General features: G+C 42.9%; 1 protein-coding gene across 2 annotated transcripts; it reads right to left on the bottom strand.

The window, feature by feature from the left end:
• Window positions 1-11,074: 11,074 nt before the first annotated feature.
• Window positions 11,075-16,154, bottom strand: LOC141108158 (ankyrin repeat and SOCS box protein 12-like). 2 transcript variants are annotated; one of them, XM_073599463.1, is made up of 2 exons: window positions 15,244-16,154; window positions 11,075-11,795 (listed from the first exon to the last, which is right to left on the bottom strand). In XM_073599463.1, the coding sequence occupies exons 1-2, from the start codon at window positions 15,878-15,880 to the stop codon at window positions 11,659-11,661; spliced, it is 774 nt and encodes a 257-aa protein (XP_073455564.1). In that variant the 5' UTR covers window positions 15,881-16,154; the 3' UTR covers window positions 11,075-11,658. The 2 variants fall into 2 exon arrangements, with proteins under 2 accessions (XP_073455564.1, XP_073455563.1); XM_073599462.1 differs by having other exon boundaries at window positions 15,127-16,153.
• Between the last annotated feature and the right edge of the window lie 303 nt (window positions 16,155-16,457).

Raw genomic sequence — 16,457 nt, 5'->3', positions numbered from 1 at the left:
GGGCAAGTGGCCTGGTACAGTTCAGGAGGGGGGGGCGCACTCTCGTCCCCCCCTCTTTTCCTGCGGCCTGCCAGGTTGCGTGCTCGGATAAGGGTCTGGTATGGATGTTTGGGGGGACCCCACGCCGTTTTTTTTTTTTTTTGGGGTGCGGGGTTCCCCTTAAAATCCATACCAGACCTGAAGGGTCTGGTATGGAATTTAGGGGGAACCCCACGTCATTTTTTTTTTTTAATTTTGGCCGGGGTTCCCCTTAATATCCACACCAGACCTGAAGGGCCTGGTATGGAATTTAGGGGGACTCCCACGTCATTTTTTTTTTTTAATTTTGGTTCGGGGTTTCCCTGTGGGGAATTCCCATGCCGTTTTTATCAATGAACTTCTATGTGTATTGTCGGCAATGCAATAGCCATGGGTAGTTTTAAATGGGTTTTTTTCCTTCCAAATGTCATTTTGCTGTCAGACTGTTCTAAACACGGGAAACATGCGCCCCTTTACAGGCATACTATAGACACCCCCCAGGTACGAGATTTAAAGGGATATTACACTTTTATTGTTTGACTTTAAGCATTATTAAAATCACTGCTCCTGAAAAAATGGCCGTTTTTAAAACTTTATTTGCATTGATCCATGTCCCCTGGGGCAGGACCCGGGTCCCCAAACACTTTTTATGACAATAACTTGCATATAAGCCTTTAAAATTAGCACTTTTGATTATTCATGTTCGTGTCCCATAGACTTTAACGGTGTTTGCGTGTTCAAGCGAACTTTTTTCCTGTTCGCATGTTCTGGTGCGAACCGAACAGGGGGGTGTTCGACTCATCCCTATTCCTGGTCCAATGCTGTTCTCTGGTTCAATCCATCGCCCCTACTTCACTACTATGTCCTGTAATGACATTGGAGCCGCCAAGAGGAACGACAGTCCTAAAGCTTGCGTTATATTTCTCCAGCTCCTTTTTCATATCTTGGTATTAACTGAGTGGCTACAATATTAGATTTAGAATTTTTTATGCAGAACTTATTAGAAATGTTTTTTCTGGTCTCTGCAATGCAGAAGGGTTAAAGGTTTACTAATTCACTACACTCTCCCCATATCTCAGGTCCCCATGGCACCTATCTTCTTTAGATTCCATTCACACTTGTGCAACTTGTTCTGCGACTTGTGACATGACAAGTCACACACCATGTTTTCCAATGGGTTCCCACGCGTTACATCACAGTCACGTGACTTTTTTTTTCATCCTTGAAAAAGTCACGTGACTGTGATGTAACGCGTGGGAGGAGCCAAGGACGCTCTGTGCAGATCAGCAGTATCACACAGTGTACTGCACTGAATCTGCTCCTGTCTAAGGCGGCTGACTGCTATAGTAAAACCTGCATATGCCTTATCATTATAAGGCACACGTGAGTGGATTGAAGTTTGCCTGTGTACCTTGGTATCCTAACTATTGCACAATGATTGTTTTTTTCTCTTATCTGCCTGTTTATGATTCTCACATTGGTTGTGAATAGAAGCAAAAAGCACATTGTTACTATGAAGGTCAATGAGCACCTTAATTAAGCAAGTGTTTTTAAACAGCTTTGCTAGTGATCAAAAGCTCTATACCAATCAGGATTCTACACCTGTATAATTGAACCTTCTGAATACATCCCTATATATTTATTTCTTATGTGGATTTTTTATGTGAATTTTTTTACACATTTGGTGTCACTAATTTTTTATAATTTTACACTATTTTGATTGCTGGATTTTTTAGGAATTTTTACTCACCGCTGGATTTATTTGACTATTTATATTTATTCTTATATATTCATTTTCATGCACATTGTGAAGCGCTTCAAATATTATTATTTATTCTTTTTAAGTGACTCTGAAAACACTCTCTTTTGATAGCAGACTCACTTGGTTTTATGTGTAATTATCAGCTATTTAGCATCACAGCGCTTTGTGTTTTATATATATATTTTTTCATCTACATGTGCCACTGTAATAAGGACATGGCCCTCTTATGATATCCTACTGTTTATTGGAGGCTATCTTATCCTGGTGCTTTATGTCTTATGTCTTTTCAACTATGCCATGGTGGGGTCCTTCCGTTCACTATTGTTCTGCTGGATGGTCACGGTTATGGCATTGTTTTCATGTATTGTACCATTTGCATTTTTACTTCAAGGTTCATAATAATGTTCTATTTTTATTTTTTTTTAAACTGACGGCTTAATTCAGATTCAGGCTTACCATGCACTATGGCGAAGAGGGAGATTTTTTAACAGATCTACAAAAAATCTTCCTCTTTGACTTAATGCATGGTAAGCCTAGGATTGAATTAGGCCCTCAGTTTGCTCAATTGTTATAGAGGTTAGTCTAGTTCCCTCTTGTAGCCCCACTTCCATCAATTCACCGCCCATCGCCGATATACGTCGATACTTTGACGTTAAAAAACGTTTTTATGGCAGCAAATAGCTGCCATAATCTTGATATTTTTTTAAACAGCTGGCGGCTCGCTTTAAGGTAAAAGTGGTCTCAGTGGCTGATTTGTCATGGGATCACTTTTTTTTTTTTTTAAACTCAATTTTATTGTAAATTATACAGAGTAAGAAAAATACAAAGTCAAACAGTTGATCAACATATGAATAGTCAGGTGAAAAGCAGGTTACCATATCAATAGAAGGTATACATAAGACATTTAAGAAGCAGTTGAATACTTCTAACAGAGGTTTAGCAATTAAAGGTAGAGGTAAACATTTGTACTGTGTTGTGTATGACAGGTATATGAGCAAAGATATGGCAAATAGGATTGGACAAGGCATTAGGGTTTCAGATATGTGGTAGAGCAGTGATGGCGAACCTTGGCACCCCAGATGTTTTGGAACTACATTTCCCATGATACTCGTGCACTCTGCAGTGTAGTTGAGCATCATGGAAAATGTAGTTCCAAATCATCTGGGGTGCCAAGGTTCACCATCACTGTGGTAGAGCATTCATGAGAGGTAGGCATTTAGGGTGTTTGAGCCAAAGATCCCAGTGCTTTTGGAATTTAGGAATTTGTAAGTGGGCTTTGGCGTACATAAATTCCGTCAGGCAGTGGTTATTCAGAAGAGCAATTAGCTCTGAGCTAGAGGGGGGGTTGGGGGTTTTCCAGTTTTTGGCAATAGCTAGTCGAGTAGCAATAAGTACATGGGAGATGACCATATGGGAAGGTCAGGGCCATAAATCCATGTCCAGGCCCAATAGTACCATTTGAGGCGTTAGGGATACAGAAGTTGGTAGAATGGAGAGGAGGAGTCTCGAGAACATAGTCCAAAATGCGATGAGGATTGGGCAGTCCCACCAAATGTGTAGTGGAGTTCCTGGGGTTCCACATTTTCTCCAACAGAGATTGGTGGAGGTTGAGTAGATGCGGGTGAGCTTAGTTGATGTGACGTACCAGTTGTGGAATAACTTTTGGACAGTTTCCCAATGTAGTACACATCTTGAGATTTTCAAAGGCGCATGGAGCGAGTGGTACCATTGCTGGGAGGTGTAGGAGCATTGCAGTAGCGGTGTCGTGGTCTTAGAGGTGTGGCAGGTATCATTGATGAGCTTATAGATAAATGAGATTCCACGCCAATAAGGCGCGTTGGGGTTGAAAAATCTTGTCACATGCCATGGTAGTAGGTTTTCAAACCATTTTACTTTAGAGAGGATTGAGAGTGTCCTGAGGTATTTGAAAAATCTTTAGTTCCAAAATGCCGGGTAGCTTGTAGTTGTTGGAAGGACATGAGAGTGGGACCTTCATATAAGTTTCCGATAGTTGAGATGCCTGTGGTGATCCAGTCGGAGAAATTGATGTTAGGTGTGAGAGTGTGGAGTGCTTCCAGAGGTATATGTGAGAGTAGACATAGTGGGATGCCTTTAGAAGATTGTATAGTGGTTTTCCATGTCTTGATCGTAGCATTGATAGTATTGAGGAATGAGTGAGTCTCTTGGTGTTGCAGGAGGAGGACGCTGAGAATCTGTTTGGGATGGAAGGCGATTGCTGCTCTTTCTATTTGAAACCAGGTGGTTTGTTGCATGGGGTTCCACCAGACCGCTGTCAAATAGGACCAGTCCACCCTGTTAAATTCCTTCTCTGCATCAAGGGAGATGAGCAGAGAAGGCGTTTGGTGGTGTTCCACCCACTGTAGTAGGTCGATAAATCTGCGGGTACTGTCCGATGCTTGTCTGCCAGCCACAAATCCCACTTGGTCGATATATACTAGTTGTGGGATAATTTTTGATGTTTGAATGTAGTTAAGAGTTTGGCATATAGTTTAGTGTCAGTGTTTAGTAGGGAGATGGGTCTGTAGCTGGCAGGGTCATCGGTCGGGTTTGCCTGGTTTTGGAATAGTGGCAATGGTGGCTTGGAGAGATTCTGGTGGGATGGAGCCAGTGTTAGCAGCGAAGTTGAAGGCGTGGCATAGATGTGGGTAAGGAGCTTAGAGAAAGTTTTATAGTACTCGTTGCTGAACCCGTCAGGGCCTGGAGCTTTATGAAGTGGTAGGGCAACAATGGCTGTTTCTACTTCTAATGGGGAGACGACAGGTAGTGTAATTGGTCCTGTGATAGTGAGGGAAGGTGTATGTCTTTCAGGAAGTTATCTATGTCAGCAAAGGAGGGTGGTGGGGCAGAATTGGAGTTGGTGAGATTGTATAATTTAGAGTAAAAGGAGCTGAATTGATCAGCAATGTCTTTAGGATTGGTGAGTCATGTACTGAGATGGTCAGTAAGGTATGGGATTTTAGTTTGTGTTAGTTTGCGTTTAAGTTGTCTGGCTAGATATGCTCCAGGTTTGTTGTGTTGTGAGTAGGATTGTAGGCGGAGGCGTTTAAAGTGGTAGTCAAAGTTTGTGTGGAGGTGGTCACTGAGAGCTTTTCTAGCTGTATGTAGTTCAGAGCTAAGCGAGGGGGGGCGAGGTTTGTTGGCTAGTTTGAGTATGCGTATTTTCTCTAGAAGTTTGTTCGTGGTGGTATTGTATTGTTTTTTTCTCGTGGGCCCCCAACTTAATCAGGAGGCCTCTTATGTAGGCCTTGTGGGCGTTCCACAGTGTGGTGGGGTTGTCTATAGTTCCAACATTGGTCATGAAATACCGTTGCAGTTCGGGTAGGATCTGTTTTTGATATTGTGGGCGTGCAATAATAGAGGTGTTGAGCCTCCAAATGGTGTTGTTTTTGGTTGTGAGTGCTGGAAACAGCTTCTTTGAGATCGGTGCGTGGTCAGACCACGTAATAAGTCCAATTTTAGTTTCTTGGACCAGTTGTAAAGTATGTTTGTCAGTCAAACGAGATCTATCCGAGAATATGCATTTTGTGTGTGTGAAAAGAAAGTGTAATCCCTTTCTGTATCATGGAGGCATCTCCAGGGGTCACATAGTTACTCCGAGTGGATCAGGGAGGAAAGAGAGGTAGAACGTTTACAGGCAGGGTTTGAGGTGTCTAGTGAGGGATCTCCAATTTGGTTAAAGTCACTGCATATGATCAAGGGACCTTGTTTGAAAGGTTCCAATTTCTTCATTATGGTTTTGTAGAAGCGGAGCTGATTGGTATTGGGGGAGTAAATGTTAGCAATAGTCATTGTATGGTTGTTGACAGCGGCATTTAGAATTATAAATCTGCCCTCAGGATCTATTTCGGTGTGAAATGGCTGGAAGGAAACTGAGGAACGTATGGCAAGCATAAACCCCGCTTTTTTCTTGGCGGAGTCAGCGAAGTAACGAAGTGCTGGAGATAAAATGAGTTTCCTGTACGCATAGTATGTCAGAAATTTGGGCTAATGCTTCCTTCCATAATAAATTTTGTTTGTAAGGGGAATTTAAGCCTTTTGCGTTGATGGAAGTGAAGGTGATAGACATCTTGGCAAGTATTTAATGGGGGGGAGGATTACAATTTCAGTTGTCGCACACAGATAGGTGTAAGAGGTGTTATACCTGTAATAGTGTTACACAGTAGGCAAAACACAGCTAACAGTCTAAAGTTAACCAGTAGTATAGTATTGCAATAAAACAGAACCGGTAAGAAATAAAAGTAAAAATATATATGTAAAAAAAAAAAAAAAAGAACTGTTACTCTCAGGGAGAGAGTAAAGAGCACAGTCAGTATTACACTCATCAGGGACATTGTTGAGATGAGAGAATGCAGGCTAGGGGTCAGGTAGTGTAGAGATGGATCTGGCAGCCGCCATGATTTTTTATTTCACCTGAAAGAAGTGGATGCAGGCTAATATGTCACGAGGGAAAGATGACAATGCGATGTGCCAGGTCAATAACCATGTTGGTTTGGCGCAATTGAGGAATGGGTGTGAGGAATAGTTGTTGGATGTAGAGGATCAAATCGGGAGGTTTAACAGTTTCTGGTACACACCCCGAAACTTGTTATTCCTGCTCGAACGGTACTCTAAATCTGCGACTTTGGCTTGCAGATAGTGCATCTCCTCAGTGTGCTGATCATGGGCATCCGCCATTTCATTATAGGCCGCAGTGTGTTCAGTGACTTGTTTTTCCAGATCATCAGTGCGGTCTTCTACCTGATCAATTCTGAAGTGTAATATAGAGATTGAGGACCTTAGTTCATTGCGCATATCATTCTGCAGGGAAAACAGCATGAGCTTGAAAGTGTGCTCAGATGCTGGCTGGTCAGAGGCAGGCAGAGTGGCTAGGGAGTCAGAGCAAAATATTTCAGGGCCTATAGCTACTGGAGGATCCCAGTGTTGCTTTTGAGCAGGGGAGCTTTATTAGGCGAGAGGGCTGGAGACTGAGCGTCTCTCTTACCTTGATCAGCGGGAGAAGGCTAAGAGGAATCTGTGTCCGGAGCTGTGCTATCTACTCAGGGCTGGTGAGATGGTCCTGTGGGTCTCTGTTGTCTGGGGATGAGGCGCAGGGCGCCGCGTCGGCACCATCTTTGCCGTTCTGCATAGTCAGTGAGGTGGCGCGGCTTGTGTAGGCTAGTACCTCTCCTTCTGGACATGCCGCTCGGGTTCCAGTTGGTTCTTCTCCCCTCTGGTGTGACAGAGAGGGGGAATTTACTGAGATTGAGTGCTGTGGGTTGCTTTATGTCCCACGGCTGAGCGGAGCTGAGGTATCAGGTGGCCATCTCGCTCCGCGGCCAGCCACGCCCCCCGTGAAATCACTTTTACTGGCGATGGGAGAGGTGCCCCCTCCTGCCACGTCCCATCATCTTTGCCGCTTACCGGAGCCGTGGTAGTGCCAGAGGCGATCCGATCCTTTCCCCTGATGGACAGGAAGTCGAGTGAGGGAATGATGGCCCCCACACGACTCTGTTATTACAATACTGAATACAAAACAGGGACCAAAGAATAATTTCACACTGTAGACTGTCAGAGGTCACATATCAGAAGATACAATAATTGAGAGAAAGGCTGATAATGACATCCATGTAACCATAAATCCAAAGGAATTAAGAGAAGAGGATAGAAAAACACAGCAGAATAAACCCAAAAGAAAAGGGAAAGAGAAGAGAAGCAGAGGAGATGAAGGAGAAGACAGGAGACCTAGAGATCACAGGTAGCATATGCATCTGGCAATAACAGTTGGGAAGAAGATAAAGATACCTTCATATAGGTTGCCCATGGTTCCCAAGTTTGGTGGAACAAAGCTTGTTTATCATTGATCACACTAGCAATCTGTTAATGGGCCATAATCCAGGAAACCTTGTGTTTCAAATGGCAGATGGAGACAGAGGATGACTTCCATGATCCCGCAATAGTGATTTTGGCTGCCAATACAAAGTAAGCAAAGTGCCACATAGGGCATGATAATCCTGATGGGGAATCATTGAGCAAAAAAATATGGACCAGTTGAGCAATAGGGGCACCTGTCAATTTGCAAAGCATACAGAAGAACCTGTTTGAATAACTGCGGATCCTAGGGCATTCCCACCAAATGTGGAGCATAGTGCCACACAGGGAGCATCCTCTGTAACACTCTGCCTATGCCGTTGGATACATTCTGGCCAGGCAAGCAAGGACCAACTACCATGTTATCAGGACTTTGATACCTGCCTCTATCAGAGGAACATTTAATATCCCTTTGTAGGAGTCACATGCAAGGTCCCTCTCCCAGGCCAGCATGTATGGATGTTTCTGAGGAGAGGCCAGCAGGGAAAAGCTCATGTACTTTTTTAAGTGTAAGGTGACTGAGTATAGAAGTGTGAGCAGATGTGCTTCAGATATGAATGTAACTGTGTATGGCCTCAGCCAGTGCTGCTCTGGCTACGCCCTCTGGCGCATTTCACTCCACCCACCAGGGTTTTGTCATAGAGTGCACTTTCTGATTAGTCTTGACATTGATTTAAAAAAAAAAACATCCTTTCTGTGGGCATATTTTTCTTTTCACCCCCTATTCCTAATACAACAAGCAATTTATTTGCCTATGTTGCTTCATCAGATCCTGCAGATGAAGGCACGTGATCCCTGTGCCGAATACGCGTAGGGGAGGGGTAGGACGGAGCTGTCAGCACGGAGGAGTAGAGGAAGCACACCACACCGCACGCCATACGAGCAGTTGTTTGTATACTACACTCTGGATAGGTTGGTGCACTCACGCACCTGTATATTGTGAGTACCCTCCTGATGGGAATTTTAAATTTACTTTTAATAAATTCTTGGCTATATCACACTATGGAAATTTTCCTTACTTGTATGTGGAACTATTGATGTCATCTGAGAGGGTTGGAGTTTACATCAGCATACCCTGAATGAGCCCAGGAGTGGCTCTAATGCGTGTTTAGACACTGTTTAATTACCGTGTCACACGCCTAGAGGTGAGCGCAAGCACGATTGGGGGGTCACAGGAGAGCACTGAAGCATGCTTTATTGTGGACACTATTCAGGAGGAGCATGTTGGACACTAACTTTTATGGATACTATATATTTGCATTTTAAGTTTTGCCATCTATGAGTTGATTTTTATTTTGAAGTGGACACTTGATCGCTACACAACCAGCACTTGGATTTTATATTCATAGTTATATGTATATATTGTTTTCCTTTTTGCATGTTGCACTTTTGAGCATATTTTCACAAAAGGATTGCAGTTAACATTGTTTACTATACGTATTTGTTTTGCACTGGCATTTTTAGGTTTTACAATATTGTTGTTCTTTATTCAGCACATTTTTTATATATTTTTTAGTTTTAGTTTTTAGCGCAGACACAATTATTTATATATATTTTTTGCATACACACTAAATGAAACGTGATTAGTGTTTGCAGCTTGTCTATAATTGGTATACATTCCAGAGGCATTAATCCATCTGTGGCTCGCAAGATTTTTTCATAATTTGCTTTTTTTATTAAGTTTTCTTTATTTGTGGCACCTTAAAATCCTAAGGTATCTTTTCCAATGATGCATTTTCAATTGGGATGTGGTGCCCTTGATCTCAATGTTTCCCCTGTGTATCTAGAATACTTGAATATATAATATAAGCATAACTATATTAGGGATGTCTCCCATACTGATCGGTAGCTAGGAGTATGTGTTGGTATATGGAATAAGATTATATATTATTGATACTTTGATTCTATCCTAGGAATGTGAATGTGATTTGTTTCACATAACTGTTACAAGCATGAGTGGAGAACTGTTTCAAGATGTCCTTGTTAACCCATGAACATGGTGTCTGACATGGCAATACCAAGCAGACACTTATGTGTTATTTAAAATCAATTTTTTAGCAAAAATAAAAGCAATATTCTAAACAAAAATAAATACAACCTTCACTGCTCCCAAATTATTTCCAGTTCAGAATCATCTAATAATACTGTAGATGTTTGTAGACTTAAGGTTCATACCACTTGATAATGTTAAGTGTGGAGTCGGGCACTCTGAAACAGGACTGCTGTTAGAAACCATGGGGCCCCCTACTGCCAATGCTTGAGTTATGAATGAACCATTACCCATTACTCATTGTGTTCATTCAGAAAATGAAGGGGCTGGTAAATATGACATATTTACCGAACCCTTCCCCCACTCTTCATCTTGAAGGATCCTATTGTGTGCTTGGTGCTGCCAGCGGGAAGGAGAGGAGGGAAATCAGAAGCACTGCAGGGGTAGGGGCATACAGGGGGGCCTGGGCTGCAAGGGGGAAACGTATGGTGCACAGGGAGGCTGATCAGTGTGACCGGATGGGGGGGGGGGGGGGGGGCAATTACTGGAACTGAATAGGGGAGGCTGCAACCTTATGCTATCCTGAGTGCGGAGATTACCTCTATTTTTAACTACTGGAACCAGTCCCCTGTATGGCTCTCTCTCTGCTCAGCCGTGGGACATAAAACAACAGCTTTCAGCTGCTGCAGAGAGAACCATACAGGGGATTGGTTCCAGTAAGTGCAACATTACTCTCCCTCCCTGCCCACATCCAATTCACCCTGATGCCTGGGCTCCCCTACTGGCCCGGGCCCCATACAGGAGGATCAGTGGTAACCCCTTATCCATGACCCTGCTCTGAAAGGGGCATTTAAGCACACACTTGAGGATTATCTTCACAAGGCTGTTCGGTCTAATGCTTTAAATAAGTATCTTGTGATTTTTAAAAAAAGCTATTATAACTTTTTCTCAGTCAAGAATCATTTTAGGAGGTTTCAGTGTAATTTTCATGTTAAAGCAGAGTTCCACCCAAAAGTGGAACTTCCGCTCATTTGTCTCCTCCCCCCTCCGGTGCCACATTGGGCACCTTTTCAGGGGGGAGGGGGGAGCGGATACCTGTCTCCGACAGGTATCCTGTCACCATTTCACCGGAGTCTGGGCCATGACGAATTTCGCCACAGCCTGGCTCCCTCCTCCTCTTCCCTCCTTCCCTGCTGCTGGGCCAGTAGGAGAGCACAGTGGTGCCTTGAGCATGCGCATGCGCAGTAGGGACTCCACGTGAAGCCGTAATGCTACACTGCCAAGTTCCCTTATCCGCAATGGCGGTGGCAGCACCCAACAGCTGATGAAAACCTTTAAGCTCCTTGAGGGCAGGAACTGATCTGAATGTGAAATATACATGTAAAGAGCTGTGTAAATTATCGATACCTGTAATAAATAAATACACACACACCAAGTTATGCTGATCTTTCTGTTTGTAATACCTGTTGTCATTATTAAAACATTTCACAAAAGTTCTCCCACTCTAATTTCCTCATTTCATATGAAATTCCTGGTCAGCCTTAGTTCTGTAATTCTAACCCTTTGAAAGGAATTATTAAGAAGTACATAAATGGGCATGTAGTAGGTCATACAAAAACCAGGTAAACTAGAGTTTTTTTATCAAACATGTACCAGAATACATGGATCTCATTACATGATTTATAAATGATATTGTACGTAGTTCAAATTAGCATTGCCAATTTATTGGAATTCTAAAATGTTCCCATAAAACGAAGGAGAATAAAATTAATACCCAACTCATAGGAGGATTCACAGAAAGAGTAAACATTGCCACAAGTTTTATCCACCCTATAGGAAGAAGACAACCCTTCTAATAGCCATCACATCATTTACAAGTCATACACTCTTAGTTCAATTCTTGCTGCCTCTGGTTAAGGGGGAGCTGAGCTGCATTAGATTAGTAGCAGAATGCTCACTTGATTCACTTGTGTTACACCATTTGACTACATACAGTATTGTCTAGGTATTGTCTTTGACATTAACTGTTGTGGTGCTGTAAGTAGCCCACTATGCTATTAGGAATCTCCAGCTGATCAATGAGATGTAGTTTTCCCATTTGCTTAAGCAGTCTCCGTATTGTCACACGACATTGGGACATAAGAGACCTTGGGTGGCCTAAAATGCAAAGGAAAAAAAAAATTAAGTAATTGTATTTAGCATATTTTTAAATTCTTTGACAAAAACATTAAAACAGATTTTTATTTAGCTTTTGTAGTATGTTGATATTCGGTTAATTATGATTTTGGGTAATGCTATAGAAAGTGGTGTACTATTTGCATTTTGGTAGTTTGATTTCCTGTTATTTTTTAGTCTGTCTTATTTATTCTATGTTGTATTTTAATAGTATGAACATTTATTCGGGTATAGTTTTAATTTAGTTTTATTTGGTACTAATTGCTGTTGGTAATTTTATTGTGTCGTGCTTTATTAAATCAAATCTACATGATGTTGTGCAATCTGTATATAAGTATTTACATAACTGTATAATGTGCAGTTTGTGCTACAAAAACCCACATAATACTGTAAATACCCTAATCAAACACAAATTAAACCAACATCTCATGAATCACAGGTGCCTCAGCATAAACTTAACTAAAATTGAATGTCCAAGTGCAATAAAATGTTTAATCCACTTCTGTGATCCGCTCCCATTCGATGTAAGACTAATAGCTGTGTGCTTCCTCCAAAACACCATTGTGCTCACAGAACTCTCACCTCACTCCAGAATGTCAGAAGCCTTATGGTGGAGTTCCAATTGTGGGGTATCCTCCTCCCTTTTCCCCCGATGGATGCTTGACTAGAGGGTCTTAATCTACTGGGACGTTCGACCGTTCATTCGGCAGGCCGAACAACCACAATGCACTGCACCACCGCACAGTGCATTGGAAGCCCTGATTGGCTGAAGCAATGAAAGCTTGGCCCAATCGGGGCACATAGCACTGAGCCAAGATTGGACACTGTAATGATGACTTTATCCAATCATGGCTTATTGTTCTTAGTCCCACCCCACCCTATAAAAATATTCTTCCCATTGCAGCCATTTGCAGTGTGATATTGACATGGAGAGAGATAGAACAGGGCTTTGTTCAGTGCTATTAGCAAGTTAGGGTGCTATAATGTGCTATTGTGCTTCTATTGTGAGTGTAAAGTATCAGTTTAGTGTGAATCTAGTGATAGTACAGTGTGAAAGTAGTGCGACCGTTCATTTTTACTTTAGTGTCATTTTATCTATAGCACACCACCAGCTGTAGACTATAGCAGACAAAATTCTTTGCCCCATCTGCTGCAGAGAAAAAAAAAATACAGTCACTGCCACACACATGCCCAGCTTTTAAATTTAAGCTTGTCAAAGCTGCTGGCTTTACAACTCCTGCCTTTCCATCTGGTGGATTCTGCCTCCTTCTGTGATTTTGCAGAATGTGCTGTACCACAATGGCAGGTTCTCTGTCGCTGTTTCTTTTCAAGTAAGGCCATTCCAGCTCTGTACCATCACATGGAAGGTAATGTTGTGGCCTTGTTGGGCAATGCAGGCAGCTGCAAGGTTCTTTGCTGCTACTGCTGACCATCTGTTAAAACCAAGACTCCATGGACACCTCCCACCATCTTTGGACAGACCATCTCTCCGAGCACCAAAGCCAAGAGTCTCGGAGTTATCTTTGACTCAGAAATGACAATGGATGCACAAATAGGATCAGTAGTTAGCGGATCTCACCATCTCCTCCGTCTGCTATGCAGACTCATTCCCTTTATCCCAGAAAAGGACAAAGCAGCAGTAGTTGGAACAATCATCAATTCCCGTCTCAACTACGCAAACTCACTCTACACAGGTTTACCCCAATATCAGCTTGCGCGCCTACAGGCCATTCAAAACGCGGCGGCAAGACTGTTAACAGGAAAAAAACCCTGGGAGTCCATCTCCCCATCCCTGAGGAGCCTACATTGGCTAACGGTAAAGAATCGGATCACATTCAAGACCCTCTGCCTCACACACAAATGCATACAAGGAAACGCCCCTCAATACCTCCGAGAGAAAATAAAACACTACACACCCAATCGCAATCTGCGATCATCCAACCAAAATCTCCTCCTCGTTCCCAAATACCGCTACAAAGCAAGGGAAGAACGCAGATTCGCAGTCCAGGGACCTCGGCTATGGAATACTCTTCCGACTCACATCCGCATGGAAGAAAACCATCTGGCCTTTAGGAAAAAACTCAAAACCTTCCTCTTCTAAGAAGCTGTTCAACACAAACGCATTTAGCGCCTTGAGGCGATTCAGTTCGCATTTGCAGCGCTTTTACAAATTATTGATTCATTTATAAATGTGAGGGGTGTGCTCACTTTTGTGAGATACAGTAGGTATTGTAAATATCTCCTAAACGTGCCCCGTTTATGAGATATGAACTGTATACTGCGCCGACGATGTCATCGGGGCCGCCCGTGCCATTTCTTCAGGAGCGTGTGCCGTGACCGGCAGCTCCTGCACGCATGCCCAAGAGTGACGTCACGTGGCTCCGGCCAGTCACACAGCCAGAGTACGCGGCCCAGGAAGGAAGACGGGTGAACATGGATGCGGCCTGCAGTGGGGACAGCACGGGCTTTGTTTGCAGGTAAGGGTCACATAATGTGCTAGTATGCAATGCATACTAGCACATTATGCCTTTGCTTTGCAGAGAAGAAGAAAGGAAGAAAAACCCATCAGGGTTTACTTCCTCTTTAAGAAAGAAGCACAACAGGGAATCTTTTTAGCAGAAGCAGAGACCTGCAGGTAATGGGATACACTCCATTACATATAGCTGAAGTGTTTGGTACCGTATTCCCTCCACCTCCCCTCAAAAAAGAAGAAAAACTTCAGCTTTTAGGGCCCTTTCACGGGGGTGTTCAGCCTAGATCCATCTATCAGTTTTTCAAACGGTACAGACTGAACCACAATATGTCTATAGGTGGGCGGATGTAAATGGATGAGCATGCATTTACATCTGCTTACATCGGTGTCTGTTCGGGGTTTTTTTTGTTAATGGAACAAGCCTGCATCTTTTTTCATTTAGACAGATCTATACAGAAGCTGTCCATATACATCTGTTCCATTTATGTCCATTTTTAGGCATGATACATTTTTTGATCATACATTTGCTTGGTTTCTGCAACAAGTAAAAAAAAAAAAAAAAAACGGATGCAAAACTGGATGTTGACAGATGTAAACTGAACTGAACTGAAGATGGATGTAAAAACTGATGTAAACTGTATCCGGATTATACCCGTGTGAAAGGACCCTAAAAAAACAGAAATTTATGCAAAATATGGGATATAGATTGAGTAAAAAGTATCCGATCAAAAATCACCCCTTAACTGGTTAATATAATCTGAATGCTGACCGACCAAATTATTACACTTTGCAAATTGTCGATGAATTTCCATTATTACTCAGGATAAAAATGGCCTTTACCTTTTTCCCTCTCGATAAGTTTTAATGATGGACTGTCTGCCAATGACATAGCATGCACATTGGGTAAATACAAGTCAGCACCAAAATCAATAAGTAGTTTCACAAATTCCCACTCACATCGGTGCTTCAAACATATCTCAAGCACAGACTGTGGACGCTTCATGTTTTGGATAAGTTGGAGTTCTGGACAATTGTAATTTGGGTCAGCACCATGAAGAAGAAGACTTCTGAAACACTCCAAGTGGCCGTACACTGCCGCAAGGTATAAAGGTCCACTATAGCTTGGGTTGGGAGTAGCTCTGTTTGTCAGGTTTGCTCTGACGTTGGCTTCAGCTCCATAATCAAGAAGTTCCTCAAGGATTTTGGCATTACCATCTCTAGCTGCTGTAAGTACAGGGGTGCTGTTATTGTGGATGCTGCCCCGGGGATTGGCTCCAGCCTTTAGCAATGCTCTAACACACTCATAATGACCAGCGCTGACAGCAGCAAAGAGGGGAGTCTGGGCTTTTACATCCAGGCAGTCCACCTCTGAGCCATTGGCCAGAAGGATGTTCAGGCATTCCACAAAGCCATTAGAAGCAGCCAATCGTAGAGGAGTCATGGGAACACCCCAACCACTCCTGCTGTCTACATAGTTCTTATATCTCTCTTTAAATAACAACTTGGATAGGAGTTCTGGGTTGTCCATTGACACAGCAAGATGGAGCTCCTGACTTTCCATATGATCATCCTCAAGTCCTCTGTATCTTAGCATGGGGGATTCTTGGGGGTGCCTGAAATAGTCCAAACACAGGAACACTTCAATTTCCAACCCACTTTAAGGCTCAGTTGGCTGACATGTAACCAGGAGGAGTGTAATCCTATGGAGACAATCCTCTACAGCACAGCAGACATGGCCTTCTCCAAATAGCTGGGACTTCCTGAAACCTTCATATAACCTCAGCTTGTATCCAAGCTGTATCCATCAGTGTAATGACACCCAGAAAGGAGGATCCTGTCTACCAGAAGTCAACACTTCCTGCTCCTGCTTATGATTGACAACAGGCTGAACCAATCACAGCTCACATAGGGCGGGCAAAGACAAGCATTGGAGGCCAGCCGATGTACTTGCTATTGTACAGGATAACACACAGCACGGGGGAGAGAGTTAGATCGCCGGAATGCATTCATCATGTAATACTTCTTCTACACGATCGCTGTGTATTATAATATCATCTACAGAGGAGAGTTCATCACATCGCTGACCACTTCCTAGATCAAGTTCCCTCAATTCACCGCTAGATGGCAGATCGTTACAAACTCATGTCGTCTTCTTGTAAAGACGTCTCCAA

This window comes from Aquarana catesbeiana, linkage group LG09 (assembly GCF_042186555.1).
Source record: "Aquarana catesbeiana isolate 2022-GZ linkage group LG09, ASM4218655v1, whole genome shotgun sequence".
NCBI classification, from domain to species: Eukaryota; Metazoa; Chordata; class Amphibia; order Anura; family Ranidae; genus Aquarana; species Aquarana catesbeiana.
Note: the sequence above shows the minus strand (reverse complement) of the source record. Positions and strands in the feature narration are given on the sequence as shown.

Bases quoted from the DNA above. Each gene is read 5' to 3' on its own strand.
- LOC141108158 (XM_073599462.1), bottom strand. From the start codon at position 15,880: ATGCTAAGATACAGAGGACTTGAGGATGATCATATGGAAAGTCAGGAG. The intron at 11,796-15,126 runs GTAAAGGCCATT...TTTGCATTTTAG, and splicing joins ACTTATCGAGAGGGAAAAAG to GCCACCCAAGGTCTCTTATG.